Source organism: Calidris pugnax, unplaced genomic scaffold (genome assembly GCF_001431845.1).
Source record: "Calidris pugnax isolate Ruff unplaced genomic scaffold, ASM143184v1 scaffold1, whole genome shotgun sequence".
Lineage (NCBI taxonomy): Eukaryota > Metazoa > Chordata > Aves > Charadriiformes > Scolopacidae > Calidris > Calidris pugnax.
In genome coordinates, this window is record NW_015090800.1 from 295,828 (window position 1) to 323,569 (window position 27,742).

The 27,742-nt window shown below is 43.6% G+C and overlaps 1 protein-coding gene across 1 annotated transcript in view; it reads right to left on the bottom strand.

Annotated features, from left to right (window-relative positions):
* PDE3A (phosphodiesterase 3A) overlaps window positions 1-26,292 on the bottom strand; it is a 108,169-nt gene extending 81,877 nt beyond the window's left edge. Inside the window, exon 1 of the mRNA XM_014937481.1 lies at window positions 26,245-26,292. Coding sequence (XP_014792967.1) covers window positions 26,245-26,292 — 48 coding nt within the window. The remainder of the gene's footprint in view (window positions 1-26,244) is intronic.
* Window positions 26,293-27,742: the final 1,450 nt, after the last annotated feature.

Genomic DNA, 27,742 nt, shown 5'->3' on the forward strand with positions numbered 1-27,742 from the left:
ACATCAGATCCAGATAATAAACAACAGAAATAAGATTTTTCGTAGGAAAGACATGATGCATTTCCTCATGCTTTAAAATGTTGTTTCGATTATAAAATAAAATGGCTTTTTAAATGCAGCATACACCCTTAACCCTCTCACGTGCCATTGTTTCGATTATCTAAAATGGCTTTTTAAACGCAGCATACACCCTTAACCCTCTCACGTGCCTGCACACGCAGTCTATCCATATACCTATGGAAAATATATTATTTAAACGTTATTCCCCCCAAAGTGCAGCTCTGAAGAAACTCCAGCTTAACAGCAGAGCAGAAAAAAAGCTGTACCAAACTGCTAGATTCGTTCCACAATATCTGACAACCCACGCATCTGAGAAGGGGATGGGATCTAACACCTTTTCTTTGCTACATGAAGTATATGTTAGGGGCTGTTAGGATTTGAGGTCATCTGATGTCACGAGCATAAAGGGCTCTCACTCTCTTGATGACCCTCTGCGAGCAATGCCTTGGAGAGCGTCTCCTGAAAGAAGGAAGAAGGACTTTGCACCCACCATCACCAGCTCCCGAATCACCACACACAGCTTGGTGGGAAACACCTCCTAACGCAGGTTCCCAGCTTGTTTTGGGTTACAAGGCACCACGGTTATTTCACTGCAGTCACGAGTTGTGCAGTTCTCCAGTTGAGAATTGAAAGCGTCCGATTTCTCAGGCATCTTTGCTTTGCCTTTATGCACTAGACTGAGACAATAAAGTACATCCTAGCAAAGCAACTGGGTAAGTACCCAATTAGAAGATTGATGACAAATTTGCAGTAAGAAATATAAACCAATAAAATACAATTCTTGATTGCATTTAAGCAGCAGATGCTTCTTTAACTGCTCCAATACATCAGGTACTCTAGGGGATAGACTGCGAATTTATTCCATCTCTACAGCTATTTGCCCTGGAGAAGACTTCTGCTTTCCTGTCCCTTTGAGCAAGATGGAATAGTCCTCCTGCCTTTTTCTTCAACTATTTTTTTCATATAACTAAATGAAATACAGTTTCAGGGAAAAAAAAAAAAAAAAAAAAAAAAAGGCCATAAAAACTTAGTACTTGCTCTTTAGGACTAGAATTCTTCCAGCTCCATTTTTCTCTTGAATCAAATTACAAAATGTGAATATGGCAAGCACAACACTGCTGTCGTTTGCAGTATTGCCAACTTTAGATCCCTTTTCTATTTGCTAATTATCACACACATATATGTATACCTCATAACTTAAAAGAGTTGTTCTTCTTAAAAAGTCCAAGGGTGTTATCACTCTTCACCATTCCTACATTACACAAATCATTCACTAAATGCATTTTGCTCTACCTCTGCCTTGCTCTTTGCTCATCATACAAACCACACACAGCAAGTCAACCGGCCGGTCTGGACTGCAAACTTCTATGATTAGTCCCCAAAGACCTCAACCTGTATGCAGCTGAATGACACCCACTTCTACCACAACAGTCCTCCAGACACCAGAGACACACTTGGCATGAGTCCCCTCGTCCCCTTCCCTACTGCCATCACACACACTGATTTTTTCCTCACAGTTGTGGTGCTTCTGTTAACCTGTATCAGAAAGTGCTAGTCTGGCTGCTGCTGCGGAGGAGGAAATTAGCGACAAAAAAAGCTCAGGAATCACCTATGAGGACGTGTCAGCGTGTACTGCAGAGAGATCATTTTTTGAGTTTCTCCAAAGCTGGGTTACAGAATCACAGAATCTTAGTGGTTGGAAGGGACCTCTGAGATCATTGAGTCCAACCACAAAAAAAAAAAAACCCACAAAAAAACCCCACACCAAACAAATACAAAACACACCACACCAAACGCCCACCAAAAACACCGCACCCACCAACTAAACCCCACACTCAACACCTCACCATAAACCAATAACCTTGGGCACTAGAGCATGCCCTGAAGAGCCATGTCTACACGTTTCTTAAATCCCTCCAGGGATGGTGACTCAACCACCTCCCTGGGCAGGCTGTTCCAGTGCCTGACCACTCTCTCAGTAAAGTAGTTCTTCCTAATATCTAATCTAAATCTCCCTTGCTGCAACTTCAGACCATTTCCTCTGGTCTTGTCGTTCGTCCCTTGGGAGAAGAGGCCAACACCTGCCTCTCTACACCCTCCTTTCAGGGAGCTGTAGAGGGCAATGAGGTCTCCCCTCAGCCTCCTCTTCTCCAAACTAAACATGCCCAGTTCCCTCAGCCTCTCCTCATAGGACTTGTTCTCCAGACCCCTCACCAGCTTGGTGGCTCTCCTAGAGAGGGTTAGTCTTGGGAAAGACCACAGTTTTCCTATCAGTGACACTTTACATGAAGTGCAGTCAGGAAATGACATGTGCTGATGACAGAGTTTGAAGACGCTTCCCATACGACAGAGAACCAGGATATCACAGCAGAAAACTGGATGAGGAGTGGGGTGACAGAAGTGGACAAAATTCAGTAACACAGCTAAAGGCTATAGTCCTGGGGGACTAGCAGTAAGAGCTCTCAAACGGCCTAAATGAAAAAATTCTCCATTTTAGATGGTCAAGATCATGTTCACTGTTCAATTCAAGAACAAATACAAGGCATTGATGTGATGCTGTCATAAGAAAACATAACACTAAGATAAAGCAGGAAAAACCTTTTCATTAGGCACAGGGAATTTTTATCCCATTGAACAAGGCACAGATTAGAAGTCTCTTGGAATACCACAGAGAAGAAAAACTTTAAGCTTTGAAGTTGAACTAAATGGCTTGTGCTTTACACGACTTAAAAAAACAGATTTATACCTGATCTACGTTCTTTCCTTTAATCAGATACCTTGGTGGACTCTTAATTTATATCCAATTTGTGAAGAAACCTGAATTCTACCTAACTGCAACAAAGGCAGAGAAGAGCCTTTAGGACAGGACAAGAGGAAACAGCCTCAAGTTGCTCCAGGGGAGGTTTAGATTGGATATTAGGAAAAATGCCTTCGCCAAAAGGGTTACTAAGCATTGGAACAGATTGCCCAGGGAAGTGGTTGAGTCACCATCCCTGGAGGCATCTAAAAGACATGTAGATGTGGCACTCACTTAGGGACATGGTTTAGTGGTGGACTTGGCAGTGCTGAGTTTACAGTTGGATTTGATGATCTTAAAGGTCTTTTCCAACCTAAATGACTCTAAGCATCTATGAAGGAAGAAAATAACTTAAGGGCAGACTAGTGAAAGCAAACTCTACCTAATATAGCAGGCTGATGGCTGACAGGGGATGTGATTGCTTCTTTAAAATACTTTAGAGAGGGGGCTGGTTTATCCTACAGAGCAATGTTGGGCTGTAACAAAGGGGATGGAAGGGACTTTAAAGACCATCTAGTTCCAACCCCCCTGCCACGAGCAGCGACATCTCCCAAGCATCTACGAAGGAAGAAAATAACTTAAGGGCAGACTAGTGAAAGCAAACTCTACCTAATATAGCAGGCTGATGGCTGACAGGGGATGTGATTGCTTCTTTAAAATACTTTAGAGAGGGGGCTGGTTTATCCTACAGAGCAATGTTGGGCTGTAACAAAGGGGATGGAAGGGACTTTAAAGACCATCTAGTTCCAACCCCCCTGCCACGAGCAGCGACATCTCCCACTACACCACGTTGCTCGAAGCCCCATCCACAACTTCTCTGGGAAACCTGTTCCAGTGTCTCACCACTCTCACAGTAAAGAATTTCTTCCTAGTATCTAATATGAATCCACCTTCTTTCAGCTAAAAACCACTACCCCTTACCCTATCCTACACTCCCTCATAAAGAGTCCCTCCCCACCTTTCCTGTAGCTCCCTTTAGGTCCTGGAAGGCTCCTACGAGGTCTCCCCAGAGCCTGCTCTTCTCCAGGCTGAACAACCCCAACTCTCTCAGTCTGTCTTCACAGGAGAGGTGGTCCAGCCCTCTGAGCATCTTTGTGTCCTTACTCTGGACTTACAACAACAGTGATTATTTTATTAAAAAACTGTTTTTTACTACTAGAGGAGAATTTGGGGAAAGGAAAAAAAAAAACCTGAAGTAACAGTAAGATAGAGCTTGGATTAGGTTTATGAAACAATTACATTGTGGTCTCTTACTAGTAGGAGGCAGCATTAGAAAAACTGTCCCTGCTCATTAACTCAAAGGTAAATATTGCCAATTCCCTCCTACTTCTTCCCTCTACAGCGGATCAAACATTGAGGACGGAAAAAATCTTGTCTCCTGCAGCAGGAAAGCTAGCACAGGAGAAGACCAGACAAGAGTTTTTCATGCGACCTTAAAACTTAAGCCTCAGAATCATGAAGTGGACAATGTGAGGCAAACGGTGACGTCAAATTCTCGCAACACATTCAACCGCATTAAATAATTGAGAAGTCTTCTGACAATTACTGAGCCCAGAAGGCAAACCCGCGGGCAGCAACAGCAGCCGAAGAGATGAATTCACCGACGCAGGACACGGCAGTTTTCTGCCACGTTGAATTTTGAAAACCAAGTAAGCAGCAAGTGCTCCGGCCTCCGGAGAAACCCACAAACCAGGCCACTATCCCCCCTAACACCTTTCCCACCCCCTCAGCATTCTCAGTGCACAAAAGGAATCTGGACATGAGCTGCACCTTTAGCTAGGGCTCAGTTGTGTCCCTCAGGGCTCAGTTTAGGGGCCAGTCTTGTTTAATATCTTTATTGATGATTTGGATAAGGGGATTGAGTGCACCCTCAGAAAATTTGCAGATGACACTAAACTAGGTGGGAGTGTTCATCTGCTTGAGGGTCGGAAGCCTCTAAAGAGGGATCTGGACAGGCTGGATCAACGGGCCAAGGCCAATGGGATGAGGTGTAATAAGACCAAGTGCCGAGTCCTCCATTTCGGTCACAACAACCCCCTGCAGCGCTACAGGCTGGGGGCAGAGTGGCTGGAGCTGCCCAGCAGAAAAGGACCTGGGGGTGTTGGTGGACACCGGCTGACCATGAGCCAGCAGTGTGCCCAGGTGGCCCAGAAGGCCAACGGCATCCTGGCCTGTGTCAGGAACAGTGTGGCCAGCAGGAGCAGGGCAGTGATGGTGCCTCTGTACTCGGCACTGGTGAGGCCTCACCTCGAGGGCTGGGTTCAGTTCTGGGCCCCTCACCACAAGAAGGACATTGAGGTGTCCTGGAGCATGTCCAGAGGAGAGCCACCAAGCTGACCCTATTCTAGACGCTGGCAGAACGTAGAAGGCAGTGAGTCATCTTCTTGCACTTATGCAAAAACCCTCGCTCGATGTTAATCTAATATCCTCACACAGACGAAACAAATTAAGGCATCACCTGGATGGCAATTCTCACAGAGCAATATTTCCAGCTGCCAGGGATTTAGAAATCAGGTTACACCCCACCAAGGCATCCAGAGCACATGGTAACAGAGGGCAGCCTATTCCATCCCCCCTGACTCAGTTTCACCTCGATTTTCACAGTTTTCGCCACTTGCTCCTATTTGTAACTGCACCCCCGCCCCCCCCAGTGCTTTTAAATCATTCATCCTCATTAATGCATCATGATGTAATAAAATAAAATGATACGAAATACAGTAAAATAAAATGTCACTGCTTAGTGACATTTTAACAGAAAGAAGGCAAATAAAATAAAGTTACATGAAACAGACAAAGAACATATTTTTGTAAGCTAAAATAGCAATGCCAAATTCATTTTGTTCCCTGGGTGGCAAGCCAAAAAAATGCAGAAAACAGTAAAAACATGGTCACATCATCTATTATGATGTTTCTGTGAAAGTACTGTTGCAGGGATGGACATTTTCTGTCACTTGAATCAGAAATAAATAAAAATTAAGTTATGGTTCTACGAGAGCCAACTTTTGGTCTATAAATTATCAATAGTCTCATGTAAGATCATGGGTGGTGTGGTATAACAAAGGCCATAGGATTTGGTTATAGCAACACAAATGAAAAAATGTTCTCAATAGAAAAAAAATAATTAGAACAAATACTAAAGATCAGCAGAAACAAAATGAAGTTATAAAGACGTTTGAGAGAATCATCTTTTCTTTTCCTGGTTTAGAGAGAGTCGCTAGGTTATGGCAAATGGCACAGTGAAAGAGTTAAGTTTAGATGTAGGATAAAACCTGAAAGTTATAGATAGGCTCTGATGAGAGCAGATCAAATTGTTAGAAGTAGTAACAGCCCACAAAGAGCCAAAGATGATACAAAGAAGGCCTGAGAGGAATCTAGACATGAATTTGGAGGAAGCATGGGTCTGAGGTCTCTATACTAGGCTTCTGATGAGTCAAAAAGTAAAGTTAGGAGACATTCAAACTTTTCTGAAGGAAAAAAAAAAAAGGGATAGAGCCCCAAATATGGTAAATTAGGCATACAAAAGAATATCATCAAATGAAGAGGGGAAGAAGAGTTACTAAGTCCTGACATGCACTCTGGTCAGCTGAAAACATCTGCCTGAGATGCCAGTAGTACCCAGCGATTGTCATAAAGGACCAAACAGGAATTACAGTTGAATGGGAGAAGCAGGGGTCCTGAAGTAATATCTGGAAAAATAACAATCATGTATTACTGAGCTAAAAAAAATTTGCATTTAAAACAGCCCCAGGATCAATAGACATAAAAGATTTTATGGCAGCGTGAGAAACTTGCAGACAAGACTAAATTAAATTCCAGTTTCATGGTAATTGCCAAAAAAGTCCTTTGATGTCATCAGTGTTACTCCAACATGGCAGGGGGCACAAGGGGGAAAGGTTCTAACTAGTTAGCTTCATCCTGGGAGGGACGATCAGGCAAGTGAGAGGAAAACAGAGAAAAATACTCCAAATGAAATCAAGTGCCATGATGGGAAGAACCATCCCAGTTAAAACAGTACTGCTTATTTATCTTGCTAGCACAGGCAACCGAGCTCAAGAGGCACCAATTTCTAATTGAAGAGAAATAGGAGGTGCACTTCCAAATATCACCAGAAGAAAAGTCTGATCCAGAAATTGTGCTGCACCTTTATGTGATTACCACCTCAACTGGCTCCCCCTAAAACACACAAAAGAGATGCTGACAAAGAAAGGTTCATCTACCCTATTACAAGGACTCCAAAAAGCCCGACTTGAAGAAATGAGCAGAGTCCAGGTTACAAATCTGTTATACAATAAACGCCTCCCAAGCATTGAAGGACTGAGGTCAAGTTTTCAGTGAAAGACAGTTGACCGTTAGAAATCAGACTGGGATGGGATCACCAGATCATTTCTCTCAAGTCAGCTGTTGCTAACATTGTCTTGACATTTAAGTAGAACACTTCCCTTTGGCAACAATAGAACTATGTGTGTGTGCCACATTAAAATATCTTGGATTTGTTTCTTTCTGCTCCCATGGTGAGGACTTGCTAAAAATTCCTGGACTTCAGAACTCCAGCAATAATTCCAAAACAAAATGTTGGAAGTACATTTTTTTAAATGCCTGCAGCAACAAAAATAGCACATCCCTGGGACCTCGAGCATCTCAGGAATCCACTATCCAGTTGCATAACTTTTCCAGTTTCTTCTACCCAACTCTAAGACTTACCATTGGGGAAAGAGGGTGGAGAAGGAGCATCACAATCTTGAAAGAAAGGTGCTGCCTATGCAGCCCCAAAGCCAATGGGATACCCCACGTCAAGAGATTGCAAGATTTACTCCCAGAACATGTGTCTGTTACAAGATGGTGTACCTTACTCGTTCATACCCATCTTAAGGCCCTTTCATTTCAGTTTCTACTTTTCCTCCTCTTCCATGCTCTACTTGGGAGCATGGCACCTGGGACGTGGCAACCCCAGGCACAAATACAGGTTGGGTGGAGATTGGCTGGAGAGCAGCCCTGAGGAGAAGGACTTGGGGGTGCTTATGGAGGAGAAGCTCAACGTGAGCTGGCAGTGCGCGCTGGCAGCCCAGAGAGCCAACCGTGTCCTGGGCTGCATCAGGAGAAGTGTGGCCAGCAGGGCCAGGGAGGTGATTCTGCCCCTCTGCTCTGCACTCGTGAGACCCCACCTGGAGCTCTGTGTCCAGCTTTGGAGTCCTCAGCACAGAAAGGACATGGACTGGCTGGAACAGGTGCAGCGGAGGGCCACGAAGATGATCAGAGGGATGGAGCACCTCTCCTATGGAGACAGGCTGAGAGAGCTGGGATTGTTCAGCCTGGAGAAGAGAAGGCTCCAGGGAGACCTTATAGCGGCCTTCCAGTACCTGAAGGATGCCTATAGAAGAGCTGGGGAGGGCCTCTTTGCCAGGAAGGGTAATGATAGGACAAGGGGAAACGGTTTTAAATTGGAAGAAAAAAGATTCAGATTAGATATCAGGAAGAAATTTTTTACTCTGAGGGGGGTGAGACACTGGAACAGGTTGCCCAGAGAAGCGGTGGCTGCCCCATCCCTGGAGGGGCTCAAGGCCAGGCTGGATGGGGCTTGGAGCAACCTGGTCTGGTGGGAGGTGTCCCTGCCCAGGGCAGGGAAGTTGGAACTGGATGATCTTTGAGGTCCCTTCCAACCCAAACCATTCTATGATTCTATGATTCTCTTGTTCTTCAGTAAAAAACACACACAGCTATAGCCTAAGCATGCTGGGTGTTTATCACAACTGAGATGCTGATGTCCCCCTGTCCATCTGCACTGTGTCCTTTGACAAAGGAGAGACTGTGTCTTGTATTGCTCCTCCACCAACACCAAGTTGCACCCATCATCAACGCTAATACTAGTAACAGCAAAAAAAAAAAAAAAGTCTCCGTTCGTAAGGCAAAGAGGTGGCAGCTACACACAGAAATCACACTTCTTAAAAACTCCTATCTGGAGAGAAAGGAGCCAAAAACTACAGTGCGATTTTGTCCAGGGGCTGTTTCTGTGATGAGAATGCAACCGCATCAAAACCCCAGCGACAACTGCCATTGTGAGATAGCACTGTCTGAAAGGCAACGCTGATCCTTCAAGATCCCAATCATGGACTTCAGCTATTCATCACTTTCACACCCCACAGAGTTGTAAGGAATAGAAAGTCCTACTGCAGCTTCTCTTGTCAGCTACCACCCCCCCCCTTCCTTTTCTGCATCTTAATGAAGAACTTAATATAAAATAATTATTCACAGATCGTTCATTCAGCTCCAACTGTTAATTTAAAAGAAGCAAGTATATAAAACCCTCCAGGAGTCCTAAAACACAATCTCTATATGCAGAGAGTTATTATTTTTAGGCACCTATAAAAACTGGTCCATGATAATGTGACACACAAAAAGCTGACTGCCATTCCACATTTCTATCGTACCCATCACCTGGATGCGAAAAATTTAAATGCCATATGTGTGGGGTTTACTCTGAAGCTGAGGGCCCGTATGTGAGAACAGCATATGAACTTTCAAAACCATACATGATAAAAAATTTCAAATTGTTTGTCTGTCTGTCAGATACCAGAAGAATAATAGACAGTATTAACAAGTGACATTTTTCTCATTTTTAGAGGTCATTTTTAGAGAAGCGAAATCTTGTGTTTCAGAAGCAAAATTACTGGAAACAGAAAGAAACATTATCTGGGTTCCTACCAAAAAGTTATCCATGTAGTCCGAAAAAGGATTATATGATTTAAATCACTACCTTGGTAGCCAGTTTTTAATAAAGCTCCAGCTCTGTTTGGAAGGATTTTTTTTTTCTGGCTCCTCTTCCCCATCTATGGAGCTTTCTCTCCCTCCTCTCAATTTTTGTGTGCGTGGGGGGGGAGGTGTAGGGAAAATGAAAAGCCAAACATCTGCTACTGCCATGTGTTTTCTAGCTACTGGATGGGGCTGAGATATAGAAAGAATGAGTCTTTACAAGCTCACCTTCTGCTTCCACACCTCAACAAGCAGGATGGGATGACTAACACTGTATCCCTCACCCTCCCTGTGATCTGCAAAGAAAGAGTAGAAGACGACCCCATTCACCTCCTCTCTGGACTTGTTCCATCCCTTTTACCAGCATCATTCAGAAATGGCAAGGACACCAGTTAAGGCATTATGGTCTGCCAAGTGCCACGGAACAGCGTGGGGAGTAGGGCCCGAGAGGTGATTGTCCCCCTGTACTCGGCACTGGTGAGGCCTCACCTTGAGTACTGTGTCCAGTTTTGGGCCCCCTACCATAAAAAAGACATTGAGGTGCTGGAGCGGGTCCAGAGAAGGGCGACAAAGATGGTGAGGGGTCTGGAGAATAAGTCTTATGAGGAGAGGCTGAGGGAACTGGGGTTATTCAGCCTGGAGAAGAGGAGGCTGAGGGGAGACCTTATTGCTCTCTCCAACTCCCTGAAAGGAGGGTGTAGAGAGGTGGGGGTCGGTCTCTTCTCCCAAGTCACAGGCAACAGGACGAGAGGAAATGGCCTCAAGTTGCGCCAGGGGAGGTTCAGGCTGGATATTAGGAAAAATTTTTTCCCTGAAAGGGTTCTCAGGCATTGGAATGGGCTGCCCAGGGAGGTGGTTGAGGCACCATCCCTGGAGGTGTTCAAAAGACGGGTTGATGTAGTGCTGGGAGGTATGGTTTAGTGATGATGCTCCTTGTTTGTTGTGCGGGTGTCTGTTTTTGTCAGTTAGGTTGACGGTTGGACAAGATGATCTTTAAGGTCCCTTCCAACCTAGAAGATTCTGTGATTCTGTGAATAGTAGGATGCGGCACCACGCTATCAGCAGGACCTTTGGAAGTTCTGCTTACCAGCAAATATGTGAATATTAGGAGAGACAAGTATCTGGTAGCACTAATGCACCACATCACAGCTTTGAGCTGCTACCTTCAATGAGAAAAAACCTCCCCGTAGTTAAGGGGAAATAACAGTGCCCCATGGAAGCCTATCATCCACAGTGATGTGGGATACAGAACCACACAGAAGGGTTGAGGGTAGGAAGAGACCTCTGGAGATCATCTGGTCCAACTCCCCTGACCAAAGCACCCTCAGCTAAAGCAGGTTGCTCAGGACTGTATCCAGTTGGGGTTTTGAGTATCTCTGAGGATGAACCACCCACAACCTCTCTGGGAAAGCTGTTCCACTGCTTGGTCATCCTCACGGTAAACAAGTTCTTTCTTATTTTTAAATCAGATTTCCTGTATTTCAGTTTGTACCCACTGCCTCTTGTCCTGTCACTGAAGAGTCTCACTCCATCTCCTTTAGTCCCACATCAGGTATTTGTACACATTGGTACGATCCCCCTGAGCCTTCTCTCTTCCAGGCTGGAACAGTCCCAGATCTCTCAGCCTCTCCTCATGACAGATGCCCCAGTCCCTTCAACCACCTTTACGGTCCTTTGTTGAACACACTCCAGTATTTCTGTGTCTCTGTTGTATTGGGGAGCACAGACCTGTACCCAGCACTCCAGATGTGTCTCACCAGCCCTGGGCTGAGGAGAAGGATCAGCTCCCTCAACCCTCAATTCTCTGCCCAATGCAGTCCAGGATGCTGTTGGCTTTCTCTGTCGTTGCTGCCTCATGTTCAACTTGGTGTCCACCAGAACCTTCAAGGTCCTTCTCTGCCTAGGTGTTGCCCAGCCAGTCAGTCCCTAGTCTGGTGTTCTGGTGCATGCAGTTACTTCTCCTCAGGTATGGGAGGACTTTGCATTTCCCTCTGTTGAACTTTGTAAGATTCCTCTCGGCCCATTTCTCCAGCCTGCTGAGGTCCCTCTGAATGGCAGCATGGCCATCTGGTGTAGCAGCCATTCCCCCCAGCTTTGTATCATCTGCAAATTTGCTGAGGGTGGAATCTGTGCATCAGCAAGGCCATTAATAAAGATACCTTTTTCATACCTTCCCCCTCTCCCCCACTTTTTTGCAGTTCAGTAACTGCTTCTAGCTTTCCTCTAGGGGCTTGTCTACTCGCTGTAACAAGTAGTTTTCTTAGTCCTGCATAAAGCCCAATAACTCCATAGCTATGAACTCTAGATTCAGGTCTAAAAATCTCCAGACTTCCTTTATGGACTGCAAGAATTCATACTGCTCTTGTAACATTCAAAGTTATTCAGGAATTGAAAATTGAGCAATGTAGACCCATTACACAATGAACCTTTGATCTGTAAAATCCAACCCAACATGAAATTTTCTTTTTTATGACTTGACTTTAAGATTTACTCCAGCTCTGGCTTAGTCAAAAATCCCAGGAGGCTGCTCCAATAATTCATTTTGAAATTTTGAACACTGATCCATCAGACACAGAACAAAATTATGGCTCACTACTAAAGTCAAGCAGAAAAAGAACATCTGCTGTTGAGAACAGAGCTGATCAGCTGTGAGCTTTTCCACTGGGAAACTCATAAAATGAGCTACTAGGGAGTTCAGCGTGTGTCCTTGTAAGAAAGGAACAATAGGAAATACTTTCACTTATTTATTCTTTAAAAATATCCCGTGGAGCAGCAATTACAGCGTACACGTCTTCCCCGCTATGGACACAAAGCACAGGGGGAAAAAAAATATTAAAACAGTATTAATAAAAATGATTCTAAACCAAAGTTTCCATTCCTGAGTGAAATCAGTCAGTTCATTTTGTCCTCATTACTGAAGACATCTTCCGACAGTAATGGCAACGTGGAGACTCCATAAGGAAGGTTAGAGCAGCCCACATCCTCTAGCAATGCTGCTATTAACATACCAGTGGAAGCATCCTGGCTGAAGGCTAGGCATAATCAAAATTAAGCACATCAATCATGTTCCTTCCATAATTGGGTTCATCTCTGGAAACAGGAAGCCCAAAATTTATAATGATTGTGTTCAACAATTTGCTCGGGGAGCAACAAATACCTGAAACAGACATATCGATTGTGTTCAACAATTTGCTTGTTGGGGAGCAACAAATACCTGAAACAGACATATAGACTAAGTGAAATTTAAGATGTTATTGGAAATGAAAAGAAAACCTTGCAGCACAACTTTCAATAGTTGCGAGGAGCCGCCATAAGTCAGTCTTTTGTCATCACAAAAGCCACAGTACTACATAATTTCAGGTTTTTTTCATTACAAGGTAGCTAGCTGTACCACCCGTTATTATGTTGGTCATTGCTTCCCTTCATAAGACGGTGTTTTCAGTTGCTTATACTTTTGAAAAAATTTAAACATTTACACTGGCATTTCCCCTTACAACTGCTAGACTGTATTTGGAAAATTTTATCCAGCCATTTCCAGGAGAGTAAGGGGTACTGTTTTATCTCATCATTAATTACTAACCACTTGGAGGTGCACCACTCTGGACTTAGAATGTTCTCAGTGTAGTTTCTGTTTCAGAGAATGGCATACGGATGTCAAAATTTTGGCAATTTGAAGAATTTTCAATCTGAAAACCTGCAGATAGTTTTAGCTTGTGCTAAAGCAGAGGACTTGAATTTCAGCAGATTAAAATCTTTACAAGTCTGCAAGTTTCTCTACAGGTGCTTAAGAATAACCAGCAACTTTAACTGTCAACTGCCAGCAAATTTCACATCCCCCTAAATCCAACGAATAAGTATAACTGATGCCCTAAGCATTTTTCCTAACAGTTCACAACTGGAAAACTAAAATAATAACGCACATGAACAAAATCTCTTACCCAATGTTTTTTAACCTGCAGACTGTTAGCCTCTGTGCTACTTCAAAGGAATTTATAAAGAAGCAATTGAAAAATACAGGCTGTAGCCAGTAAACTTACATTGTATAAAAACCAGAGATCTGAAAACAAATGAAAAAAAATTATGAAAACTGCTGGACCGGGAAGATACACTGAGGTGATGGGAGAAATGCAGGGAGATTAAGGAGTATTTCGGGAGTGTGAACAACACCCCAGACAGAAACGGATCCTCTTCTTCTGCTCCAAATGATGACAGTTCATATACTCGTCCTCTCTATTCAATTGCCATAATCAATCTATATCTGCACCACAGAAGTGGATATGTACTCTCCAGTCTAAGGCAATGCTTGGGAAAAGAAAAAACCAAAACAAACAATATATCAGTGCTGATTATTAAGCATTTCAGTGCTGATTCCGTTTCCAAACTGCACTGAGTTGCAGCACGGCTACGATCCCACAAATCGCAACCTTCCTGAACTGGAACTTGCTCACTGAATAAAGTAAATGACAATTTAAGTTCAGCATCATCAGTAACCTTCTGTTCTATGTCACACAACTGGACTACCCCACTAGCAGCAAGACTTGCACTACAGACCTGGGACGATTAATGGTAGAGAAAGGTTTTCAAGAAGGCAATATTTCTGGAAATCCGTGCTGAGTTCCTGCTGACCCATGAAGAATATTGACATAATAGACTGACTAAGTCTTAAGGGCTGTCATCATCAAGCTTCCAATCTGCTCCTGTCCCACTGCCAACTGTTTTGGGATAGAGAAGTTGAGAGAGAAGGTCATTCACAGAGTGGCTGACATAACTGGTTTTTCTCCACCCTACAAGCGATGGATATGGACATGCAGGAGGTTTGCCTGCATCATCTGCGTCACAACTGCCAGCACGACATATTCTGTCTTTCACCCTCCTGGATTCTAGCCTCTTACAGCTCTGTATCAACAATCAACACTTACTGCAATTTCTGTATCACACTTCAGGCTCTTGCAAATCACCGTGGACATCTTATTGGCATTTGCCAAGGACATACGTCATATCGACATATGCCAGGACGCATAGGACTGAGATTCCCTGGCCAAAGCCATGCAAGATGACAAACATATTTCTGGTGCTGATCCTTCTGAAACGAACTAGTCCCTGTTGCACTTTGAAACACTGGTTCTAGGGCACCTACACGCACACCCTGACGACTCGCAGAACCTCTAAAGTCATCTCCTGAGCAGTGCTGGTGGGACATCAGCAAGCCAGAGTAGTCTCTCTCAGATGCCAAGCTCATTCCCAAGCTGTTTCCCTCCCACACGTTCGTTAGAGCAGCAGGGTAGAAAGCCTGGGGGACAAACAGAAATGGTCCCACAGTTGCAGCTAGTGCTTGTGGCTCAAATCCTCACTTCTAAGAGAAGCAAGGCCAAATCTGAAGCAGATTATTTCTTTGAGGTAGCTTTCTACATTACATCATTCATTTGCTGCATTAGAAAGCAAAGAAGTATTTTATAGACAATTTCTTAATTCCAGTCTCAGCTTTCTGCACCTTTCCTGCTGTACGAAAGCAACTCTCCTCCCCCAGCCCCAGCTCCATATTCCAACCAACCCACAACCCTCCCATGAGGCCTCTTTTTCATAACATCCCAAACTCCACAAATCTCTGCTCTGCCACTAAAGCTTTGAAAACTTGTCTGCTGAATAAAAGGATAATGTAAGGTTTTATTAACAACGAATAACTGTGGAAAACCACAAAGACATACTTAACAGGAAACACTATTTTTTTTTTTTTTAAACTTTTTTCAGGTATAATAAGAGGGACTAGGTTAGATACAAGGATCATTGTTGTGATGTGTCCCAGCAGGAGCTCTGCTTCAGGCATGTATTCCCCATGGGCCTTTCTAACGTGAAGGTGGGGGTAGAGATGAATTATGAGTTGAAGGCTGCAACGCCTGGGTGCAGGGAGCTGAATAAGTTGGAGATACAAGGGAAGATGGAGGCTTCTGCTGAGCTCCTGTGGTCACTGGCACCGCTGCTCCTGCAGCCCATCCGACTGACTGCGGGCACATACCTCTAAGTAAATGCGATGAGACACAAGGACACATCACCTCCACCTTGGGCCTGCATTGCCTCTCCATGATTCTGTGTGTTTATTGTTCTGCTGCCACTGCAACCTCCTCAAGAGACCACGTGCTGTGGCACGGGGAGGACGGCTCCCACCACACGCCAGAGCCTCCCTGGGAGACAGGTTGTGTGAAAGGAATAACCAGGCAAAACTCACCAGGCACTTGAAAGGAAAAGGAGCTTCTTGGCTCCACCTGGCCCTGGCTCTACTGCACGTTTTTCTAATCCTTAGGCTATCTTTGAGGCCTACACAGTACCACACTGACTGCTCCGAGGCCTCCTCACCCATAACCATCGCTTCACGCCCTTCTCTATGAAGAACTTCGTGACTTTTGCACAGGAAGGATGAAAGTACCAGGAATCCTTACTGCACTGAAGGTTTTCATCCAGATCCCTGATACTGTCGTGCTTGTACACCAGCCTCTGCTGTGACCCTCTCCTCTAGAAACATCCATACTGATGCATTCATGCCTGTTGTCAAGCTGCAAGAACTGCTGTCTTGCAGAGGCTCGTGCTTTCCTCAGCATGAAGTTCTCAGTGAAGCTGGCTCTGGCCAAAGACAGTTGTCAGTGCCATGCTGCTGTCAGGCTGCTGGCTGCAGGGGCAGCTGGACAGCAGCACAGAAAAGTCTGAATTTAATGGATATCTGAGAGAAAAATAAAGCACAAGAGCTCGAGCCTTCTCATAAAGACATTAGATATGGCCCATCCATCCTCAGGGATGCATAGGGGTTATGAGCGAGGACAATTCAGAGCAGAAAAGAAAGATGCAACTAGCAAAAAAGTCTGTGGCTTGAGTGAGCCATCAATTAACAAAAAAAAAAAAAGAAAAGAAAAAGTGAAAACACAGTTCCTAATCCTGCCAAAGCGACCCTCTTCCATTTCATAGAATCATAGAATCATTGAGGTTGGAAGAGAGCCTTGGGATCATCGAGTCCAACCATCTCCCCTCCTCTACAAAGTCCTCCCCTACACCATGTCCCTCAGCACTGCATCTAAACGGCCCTTAAACACATCCAGGGATGGTGACTCCACCCCCTCCCTGGGCAGCCTGTTCCAATGCCCGACCACTCTTTCAGTGAAAAATTCCTTCCTAATGTTCAATCTAAACCTCCCCTGTTGGAGCTTGAAGCCGTTCCCTCTCGTTCTGTCACTAATTACCTGTGAGAAGAGACCAGCACCAACCTCTCTACAGCGTCCTTTCAAGTAGTTGTAGAGAGTGATGAGGTCTCCCCTCAGCCTCCTCTTCCTCATACTAAACAGCCCCAGCTCCTTCAGCCGCTCCTCATATGATTTGTCTTCTTTACAGCAGCTTTAGTGTATCAGAATTACTTCATACACGAACACACAGAAAATACGGCTGCATGATGTAATGTTATATCGAGCTCTCCCTTGGAAAACCCCTTGACTTATCATTTCACAGAGCTGTGACTCCAGTCACATTGGGAGCAGTTTATCTGCTGTTTTAGCACCTTGCACAGGTTGTAGGCTATGGGAATTTCTCCTATCTATCAGTGGTAAGGAACAGGATATTGCAGCACACGTGCAAACTGCCTCAGGCACAGCTGTGCTGTAAATCACCGGGAGGTAAGAGAGCCATCATTTCAGGGGATTTACACAAATCCATCAAAATCTAAACTGGTGACTTAATGGTACAGAAAGCATTGCCATTATTTACATTGCTATAAGCATGCGTTTCTAGCTAAAGAAATATTACTGATGCATTTGTTTACCTGCACAGTACATTCCTTTGAACAATCTAGAGGTATATAAATCTGTATATCAATTATCGGGTTATTTGGCTTTTATATTGTTGTATAAATCTAGTTCCTGTTTTTGGAATTATGGCTTATGAAATCTACAGGGAGTTTCAGGAAGAGAAGAATACTCAACATCCTTACTGCAAATATTTCTCTATATTGGAGAGACAGGAATTTGATGGATAAAGAATGAGATGGATGGCCACACTCAAAGTGTTGCTGTCAACTGCTTGATGTCCAAGTGGAGACCAGTGATGACTGGTGTTCCTCAGGGGTCAGTATTGGGACTGGTGCTGTTTAACATCTTTGTTGGCAACATGGACAGCGGGATTGAGTGCACGCTCAGCAAGCATAGCGATGTCACCAAGCTGTGTGGAGCGGTTGACACGCTGGAAGGAAGGGATGCCATCCAGAGGACCTGGAAAGGCTTGAGAGGTGGGCCCTTGCTAACCTCATGAAGTTCAGCACAGCCAAGTGCAAGGTCCTGCACATCGGTTGAGGCAATCCCAAGCATAAATATAGGTTGGGCAGAGAATGGATTGAGATTGAGTGCACGCTCAGCAAGCATAGCGATGTCACCAAGCTGTGTGGAGCGGTTGACACGCTGGAAGGAAGGGATGCCATCCAGAGGACCTGGAAAGGCTTGAGAGGTGGGCCCTTGCTAACCTCATGAAGTTCAGCACAGCCAAGTGCAAGGTCCTGCACATCGGTTGAGGCAATCCCAAGCATAAATATAGGTTGGGCAGAGAATGGATTGAGAACAGCCCTGAGGAGAAGGAGTTGAGTGTGTTGGTGGATGAGAAGCTCAACATGAGCCAGCAATGTACACTTGCAGGCAGAAAGCCAACTACATCCTGGGCTATATCAAAAGAAATGTGGCCAGCAGGTCAAGGGAGGGGATTCTTTCCCTCTGCTCTGCTCCGGTGAGACCCCACCTGGAGTACTGAGTCCAGCTTTGGAGTCCCCTACATAAGAAGGACGTGGACCTGTTGGAACAGGGCCAGAGGAGAGCCACAAAGATGATCAGAGGGATGGAGCACCTCTCCTATAGAGACAGGCTTAGAGAGTTGGGGCTGTTCAGCCTGGAGAAGAGGAGGCTTAGAGCAATCTTCCAGTATCTCCAGGGGGCCTACAGGAGAGACGGAGAGGGACTCTTTGTCAGGGAGTGTAGCGGTAAGACTAGCGGTAATGGTTTTAAACTGAAATAGGGGAGATTTAGATCAGATATTAGGAAGAAATTCTTTACTGTGAAGGTGGTGAGACACTGCAACAGGTTGCCCAGAGAAGCTGCAGATGCCCCAACCCTGAAGGTCAGGTTGGATGGGGCTTTGAGTAACTTGGTCTAGTGGAAGGCTTCCCTGCCTGCGGCAGGGGGGTTGGAACTAGATGATTTTTGAGGTCCCTTCCAAGCCAAAACATTCTATGATTCAATGATTTAACACCTCATCACCTTTGGCTCATTTGGTTACCAACGCATATAAAATACATATCCATTCAGTGAAATCATTCTCACTCACAGCTGTCACAGCTAAAACAATTAGGATCAGTCCAAGAAACAGGATCCTCGGGCATATAAACCAAATAAAACCAATTTTCCCCAAAATCTGTATCACTGAAGCTTCAAGAAAGACTTTCAGATAATCTGAATTGTTGGATGGACAAGAAATAACCTACAAAGTTACTATTTACCTATCAAAATGTACTATCATCTCCTCGAGGCTAGCCTGGAACATAGTAAGCCAGTGCATCCCTTTAAAGACTAAACTATGAGTTTGCACCAAAAGCGAGAGCTGTTATTTTTATATAATAACTCTGTCAACTGGATCAGCCTAAAATGCTCAAGAAGTGAAATTAAAAGGAAATAGTGGCAAAGTGAGGCTGAAATAACAGCTTTCCTTGGAAACAACATCAGCGTCTCGCCATTTTCTTAACAGAAACAAGACGACAAATGACTCACTTCATAACAGAGCATTTATCCACCCCTCTTTTACCAGGAGATTTAAGAATGCCTCATTGAACTGGATCGATTCAATTCAATTTCAATACAACAAATCTGTATTTGTTAATAATGCCTTATTATTTTTATTGTGATTATTTTAATGCGAATTACCAGAGAACCTGACTCGTTTGAAATTCAGTATTTCAGCTAGTTTAAATGACAGCAAACCAAAGTATAAGAATTCTCTAAGTATCTAGTTCAGGAAAAAAAATAGTATTTCTGAAAGGGGACTTTTAAAATTTGATATTCAAAGGTGTAGCAAATTGATATGGTGGGAGATTTAAATTTGAAAAAGCCAAATGAGAAGGCATTATGCTAGAAGAAGACAACACTTTAAAAAAAAAAAAAAACTTTACCAGAAAATATGGTGGATTATTATTCACTTGAAGCCTTTAAATTAAGACTAGATCTATTTAAAAGACATATTCTTATTTAACCAGAAAACATAGGCCTGATGTGTCAGCAGGGTATTTTTTGACCAGTAATTTCAGATCTCTAGATGGTCCAATTTGGCTTTAAAATCTACAACTCTATAAAATATGGCATATAATCTGCCCTTCCCTTCCCTTTCTGCATGTAAAGTGTACAGGTGGATCCTTCTCAAAAACTGGGAAGTATTTCTGTAGCCCATCCTTCTTTCTATTGAAGAATTTCCTCCCAAATTGCCTCTTTCCCCATTATATAAAGGCATCGCTTCATCATAAACCACTTTATAAACAGAAACAGAGTTGGAACATGTCTTAAGCTACTCCCTCCACCGTCCTTTCAATATTATTTCTAGAATTATTACTTTTAGTGTCTTTACATTCCAAGTAAGCTACTGAAAAAAATTTCACAGAATCCTGGAGTGCCTGGAGCAAGATGCAGGAAATGTACTGATCATACTCCCATTCATCACATCTTAGTCCCACTTAACGGTGACGATACTTGCTCCAAACAGCATCCCACAATTTTTGCATCACATCTGGTCTACATCCTTTACATCTGCTTCACTCTCGTCCTTGCTAACATACTTGAAATGATGCATCCACCGAGATGATGCTGAAAAAGCTGAGGTTCTGGCAATGCATTATTACATCTACTTGTAATCAGTGATTTCACACATACACAAATACATGTAAGATAAGAAATGCAACAAAGGGATGCGACCGTGAGCAGCAGACTGCACTTAACCTTAGCCACTCAGTTTAAAATCATAGAATCATAGAGGTTGGAAGAGACCCTTGGGGTCATCGAGTCCAACCATCTCCCCTACTCTACAAAGTCCTCCCCTACACCATGTCCCTCAGTACCCCATCTAAACGGCCCTTAAACACAGCCAGGGATGGTGACTCAACCACCTCCCTGGGCAGCCTGTTCCAATGCCCGACCACTCCTTCTGTGAAAAATTCCTTCCTAATATTTAGTCTATACCTACCCTGTTGGAGCTTGAAGCCTTTCCCTCTTATTCCTAAAACCTTTCGAAAAGTGTCATTTTTGGGGACAGGGTGAATTCTGTCGGCGACTTAAATCTGCATTAGTGGGCTGTCATAGCACCTCCACATCCACAAGCCCATCCTCTTGCAAGATGGGCTTTACCAACATTTTGCACTATTTATCACGGAAACAACAACAAATAACGACGAGCGGGTTCTGGCTGGATCCGGAGGACCCCCAACCACCACCACCACCCTTAAATCACCGCAAATTCCCCTACAGCGGCGCCGCGAGGGACACAAGAGATTCACCAGAGCACAGTTACCTGGTCAGCAGCAGGAATCGACTCCCACCTACGCTTCAGCAAGTACAGGGATTTCCGGCTCATGATTTTGAAATCTGCTCTAGAGGGTTCTCCACACCCCGAAAAAAAGGCTTCTCCCAAAAACCGGTGGCAAGAACCTTATTTCTGACTCCCGAGCTTCATCGCTGCAGACGGCAGAGCTCCCCCGACGCACACAAGTTTTTTGTGAGCTGCAAAGGGTTGAGACCGGTTGCACCCCAGCTTCTTCCCGTTTCCTCTACAGCATCCGTCCCCTCAGGGTGCCAGGACAGCGGGTGACACCGCGAAAAGCCCGGCTCGCGCTGACGAATCACCTCGTAAAAGCATGAAGTAGGTAGACAACACCAGACGCGCTCGCTCTGAAAATAGCTGTTGCTTAGGAACTGGAAGGGGCAAAAACGCAGCACCTCGGATATATAACAGAAAGCTTTTTACATTGAAAGGGAATTAAAAACACCGGACGCCCGGAGGCTTCTCTCCCGATTATCGTCCTTTCACAACGTTGGGAGGAACGATCATCGCTCGGTTCCTCCGACTCCTGGGGCTACGCCTACACCTTCAGCAAGCCAAACAAGGCTTGGTGACAGAGCAGCAAAGAACTCCCACACGTCCAAGGTCCCTCCTAAAAATCCGTGCACGACACGTGCCGGGGCTCCCACCTGAAATATCTTAGAAGCATCAAGTGTTTTTATGCTTTAGTGGAATAATTAAAACACAGCTTGCGTATTTTTCCTGCAGAGGGATAATATTGCCAAGGATTAATTCTGCTAGTCACGTTTTCTTGTCGGATGTACTGATATTAGAAAGTGGTACAAATATTTTCCCCTTGAGTGAGAGAGATGATGTGGTTTTACAGACTGCATGCAGTGACAGGACGAGTGGCAATGGCTTCAAGCTGGAGGGGAACAGATTTAGATTGGAGATGAGGAGAGGGTTCTTCACTGTGAGGGTGGTGGAGCACTGGAACAGGTTGCCCAGGGAGGTGGTTGAGGCCCCATCCCTGGAGATATTCAAGGAGAGGCTCAACGAGGCCCTGGGCAACCTGGTCTAGTTGGGGGTGTCCCTGCTGACTGTGGGGGGGTCGGACTAGATGGCCTTTGGAGGTCCCTTCTGGCCTGGGCAATTCTATGATTCTATGATTTGAGAGAGAGATTTCTTTAGGCGGGTTAAGCATTCCTAAACATTTAGGAATTCTTTAACCTGGAACTCAATTTTGAAGTTTCCTGCCTAAATCCTAACCTCTACTGATTTTAAAAATTAAGCATGGAACATAATGAAATTCACTTTGCACTTTCTGCATCAAACCCAGAGAGTAAGTGCTCTGCGTGAAGCATTTGCAGCAGAAGTGGTATCTTTGGTGATCAAAAAAGAAACAAAAGAAGTAGGTAGCCAGGATCTCATTTCTCTTTTTAAGGCAACCTATAATTCACTCTAAGAGCAGCAACCTTAATAGTAAAATTATTCTAAAAGAAAAGGAATCCTACAACATACACACATATATACACATATATGAGAGTGTAAACTATAAAAAAGTGAGTATTGGCGTGGAAGTCAAGTTAAATATTGTAAAGACAGCTTTTAACTTGTCCCATTTACATTGTATTGAATTGCAGATGCTTATCAGGAGACAAACACCTGCAAACAGAAATTCCCATAAGCCTCAGTGTATTTCATATGACACCCATCACTACCTGTAACTACTTCACTGTGCGTTTCACTCCCACAAGCAGAAATGGAACATATTTTCCAAGCAGGTCATTAAGAAGTATGACATGCACTGTAGTAGTTTCCTTTCATGTTTCAATACATACCACAAAAAAACCTAGTAGTTCTTAAAAAACAAAAATCTCCACAGAATTAGAATTTTGTTTAATGAGTCTTGGTAGAAAAATTTTATGAGTTTATATGCGCATTTCAGTTTTGTGTTAGGGCAAACCAGTGGTTCTCCTGCCTTTTCTCTAGGTGACATTGCTAACATTCACACACAGGTGGCTTCCTCAGACCTATCTTCCCACTTTTTATTATATCTTACTCCCTAAGAATTAAATCGCTGGCGAGGGACTCTTTGTCAGGAAGTGCAGTGACAGGACAAGGGGGAACGGTTTGAAATGGGAAGAGGGGAGATTTAGATGAGATACCAGAAAGAAATTCTTTGCTCTGAGGGTGGTGAGACACTGGAACAGGTTGCCCAGAGAAGCTGTGGCTGCCCCATCCCTGGAGGGGTTCAAGGCCAGGCTGGATGGGGCTTGGAGCAACCTGGTCTGGTGGGAGGTGTCCCTGCCCAGGGCAGGGGGGTTGGAACTCAATGATCTTTATGGTCCCTTCCAACCCAAACCATTCTATGATTCTAAATCACAAAATGGTAAAACAGGTCTCTCATATTACATGCAAAAATCAGACCCTCCTAAACTTCTCCTAACCTTTCAAGGAACTAGTCAAACTCAGTTTAACACTATTGCTATCAAAGACAGTTTTCAGAGCCATGCAAAAGAAAGAGTCTGAGGCTATAATTGCAATCACCAAGGTTTATTTTCTACCCCCTAATGAAACTTTTCTTCCCTGCTTCTTGTGACTGGGCACTAGGGTATCACACAGTAATCAACAAGTTTGGGTCACTTGTTTTTCCTACCTTTATTCAAAATCCTTTATCATTTCTGTGGTATATCCTGTTAGTTTTAAAAGGTTCTTCCAAGATTTATAATAATTACCTTTCTAGAAGCTTTGCAGAACACCTATACACAGCACAAATGAAATAAGAACGCTTAGGGGATGAACTTGATCAAAACTATGCATTTCTTTTTAGATGGATTTAGGAGGAAACACCTCACTGTCTGCCAAGGAAACCCTACACATGCAGATTTTAATCTGTTTTGAAGGAACGTGCTCTCCGAGGGCGAAGTATTTTTGCTTATTTTGTTAAAACAATAAAATTAAAAGACATTCTGCTTAAGAAAAAAATAATCAGCAGAAGTCTTCTACATGGAAATCTGATACAGAGTTTTCTAGAATAGTTTTTTTAATAATTCAACAATAATCTTCAGGAAAGGTCGAAACGACTGCAGGCTGACCTAAAGAGAATTCCATGGAACTTATCTACACCCCACTTCTTCTTTAAAATATGAAATGGTGGTGGAGTATCTAAAACATCATTGATCAAATGGATCAACGTGATCCATTTTACTTTTTAATTTAAAATCTATTTGAACCAGATTGATACCGCTTACCTTCCACCTAAGTCCTTTTCCCTAGCATTTCTTATTGGCGAGCTGTAAACTCCAAAAAATGTCTAGCCCACAACAAAAAAAAACCCCTTCAAGCAGGGAGGCACGTAGCCAACAGGATACACCAGGCATGAGGACTCAGACAGGACTTAGACCTCCATCCCTGAGGCAGCACTAGCGTAGACTTCAGACAGCACCACAGGCAAATCACTGAGACCAGGGGGCACAATTCAGAGAATACAAAAGACTACCTGTATTTTCATATCTTCATACTTTCATATGAAGATCTGCAACAGTGGTAGAAAGGTTTAAGGAGTCTAAGCCAATTTAAGAGTCCAAGTGACTGCCTTCCCCTCAGTAGTTTGGAGGAGTCAAATTTACTTGAGACCGGGGGCCACAATTCAGAGAATACAAAAGACTCCCTGTATTTTCATCTCTTCATACTTTCATATGAAGATTTGCAACAGTGGTAGAAAGGTTTAAGGAGTCTAAGCCACTTTAAGAGTCCAAGTGACTGCCTTCCCCTCAGTAGTTTGGAGGAGTCAAATTTACCTGCCGTTGTTTGGACCAGAAGAACACAACAGGCTCAACTTGTGCATCAGAAGAAGCAGAAGACATGTACTGAACAGCCTGATGAACTGATGCCTGAAAATCCTCAGTTTCCACTGGAAACTAGCTTGCTTTCTGGTTGTTTTTTGTTTTTTTTTTTTAATCTTTTTGAAATGACAGACTGCCACCTGAAAAAAAATCAGATCTGCAACCCCTCTGAAACTGTTTAGTGAAATACTGAATTTCCCGCAAATTTCAAGATGGTTTTGAAATGAGATGCAAGACAGAAGTTTAGAAAACTTCAAGAAAAAAAAATATGTAGAAATCTGCAACAATAAGGGCAAAAGCAAAACATAATCAATTAATCTTACATTAAAAATAGCAAATCTTGTCTATTGGTAGTAGCTTCCTGATTAACATATGATATTTTCTCATTAAAAATGCAGGTAACTCCAGTGATTTTTGCAGGGGGCAGTATAATGGTTAGGGCTAGGAACTACCCTAATAAGATTAAGGTTGCAAACATGTAACTCCACAGCTCGCTTATTACAGATTTAGGCATAGAAGTTCATATTCTTACAAAAATCCTTCACCTGAAGGAAAAGCAATTGCAAAATATTGGAGCCCTAATAAAGTATCTGTATAATTTCAGATGGGAAAGGTTGCTTTTCCCAAGCAGGAACGCTCCTGAACATCAGTACTGGTAGCAATGTCTCTTTTGCAGCAATTCTAATATTATAGATAATTTAAAAATGTATCAGCACGACGCCACTAACACTACTAGCATATCTTCCTTTCAATGATATGTCAAGAGCAAACCAGTAGCTACACATGGCTTTCCTGCACCTCCCCACACAGTTCTAACACCACTAATCCCTTTATTATTGAAGAAGGGGAGAGAGCCATCCAAGTTTTACAAGTTTTTCAGGTTTAAAAAAAAGCACACCACCACAAAACATATACGCATTATTTGAAATTGCATTCCTTTGATATCCTCAAGGAGACAGCTGAGTAAGAAATGCTTTTCTTAATACATCTAATCCATCTTCCTGCTACTGAAAGAAACTATCTGTTGTATGACTCAGCGCAGTCTGGATCAACTGTTTGGATTACAGCTCAAAAATGATATTAATGAAAGCTGTCACGGTTTTATGCTTTTTTTCCATTGATTCAATCCTGCAAATATTAACAAAACGAACGACTTTGCCAATCTCAGATGGAAAACTTGCTTGAATAGCTTAAACTTACAACAAGCCAAAACCAAACACAAAATACTGAGCAACTGACCTGTGAGCCTCTGGGTCCTCGTTTGTGATCCCATTCAGAATGCCCCATGAGCTGAAAAACAAAGAAAAGTACAGGTAAGTGAGAAAATTCACTTATTAGCTTTAATTGAAACATTCATGTTTCTATATCTATTACACATTCTGTTTTAAAAAAAAGCTTTTACTATTTATTTCACACAGCTCTTTTAGCTTCATAATAGGGTGAGAAGACTTGGGAGTTGTTAGTATCACTTTGTACCTTTACATTCAGAGCCAAAACACACCCAGCATCACAACACTGCTCATGCCAATAAAATCCCCACTGCCACAGATTCAGCTTTAGCCAAAATTTAATACTGATCTGGCAAAAGGAGAGCTGATATATCAACAAGGAGATTACCCAAACCAGAGGATATTTGATAAAATAGTATATATTATATAAGACGTGAAAACAACAGCTTTAATTTTGTCTCACCACTGAATTATTCTCAAAGTAATAAAAAAGTAGAGGTACACCCTCTAAAGGAAAACAGGTTGGGGTCATTATGTTGCAGAGGAATGTGAAGAGAGAATTTAGAGATGAGGAGTTCTTGTGGAAATTTGTGATGGTATACAGGTCAAGTTAAAGAAACGGCGAGCATTAATTACAGCCCAAATTCAGCTCTCAAATCCTCCGTGCAACCCTACGGGAGCCTGTGCTGAGAGACAAGTGGTCAGACATTGGATGGCACAGATGGGCTCCAGAAAAAATAATTCTTCCATCTTCCTTCTGCTGTACTTCATAACTGGATGCTACCACTGGCGCTCAATCTCTTTCTTTAAGCAACATGCAATTTGCACACAGCAGCTCTTCCCATATTTCACTGAATTTCTAGAGTTGGAAGGGACCATAGAGATCATCTAGTCCAACTCCCCTGCTGAAGCAGGATTGCCTAGAGCTTGTCAGAGCATGTTACTCAGGAGCATCCAGGCGGGTCTTGAAAATCTCCAAAGAAGGGGACTCCACACCCTCCCTGGGCAGCCTGTTCCAGGGCTCTGGCACCCTCACCGTGAAGAAGTTTCTCCTCATATTTGAGTGGAACCTCTTCTGTTCCAACTTGTGCCCGTTGCCCCTCGTCCTCTCACTGGGAACCACTGAAAAGAGTCTGGCTCCCTCCTCCTTCAACCCTCCCTTGAGATACTTGTAGGCATTGATAAGGTCTCCCCTCAGCCTTCTCTTCTCCAGACTAAAGAGTCCCAGCTCTCTCAGTCTCTCCTCATAAGGGAGATGCTCCAATCCTTGAATCATCTTTGTTGCCCTTCGCTGGACTCTTTCTAGTAGTTCCCTGTCCCTCTTGAACTGGGGAGCCCAGAACTGGACACAGTACTCCAGTTGTGGCCTCACCAGTGCAGAGTAGAGGGGGAGAATGACTTCCCTTGACCTGCTGGCTACACTCTTCCCTATACAACCCAAGATACCATTGGCCTTCCTGGCCGCAAGAGCACACTGTTTACTCATTGTCATTTTACTGTCCACCAGG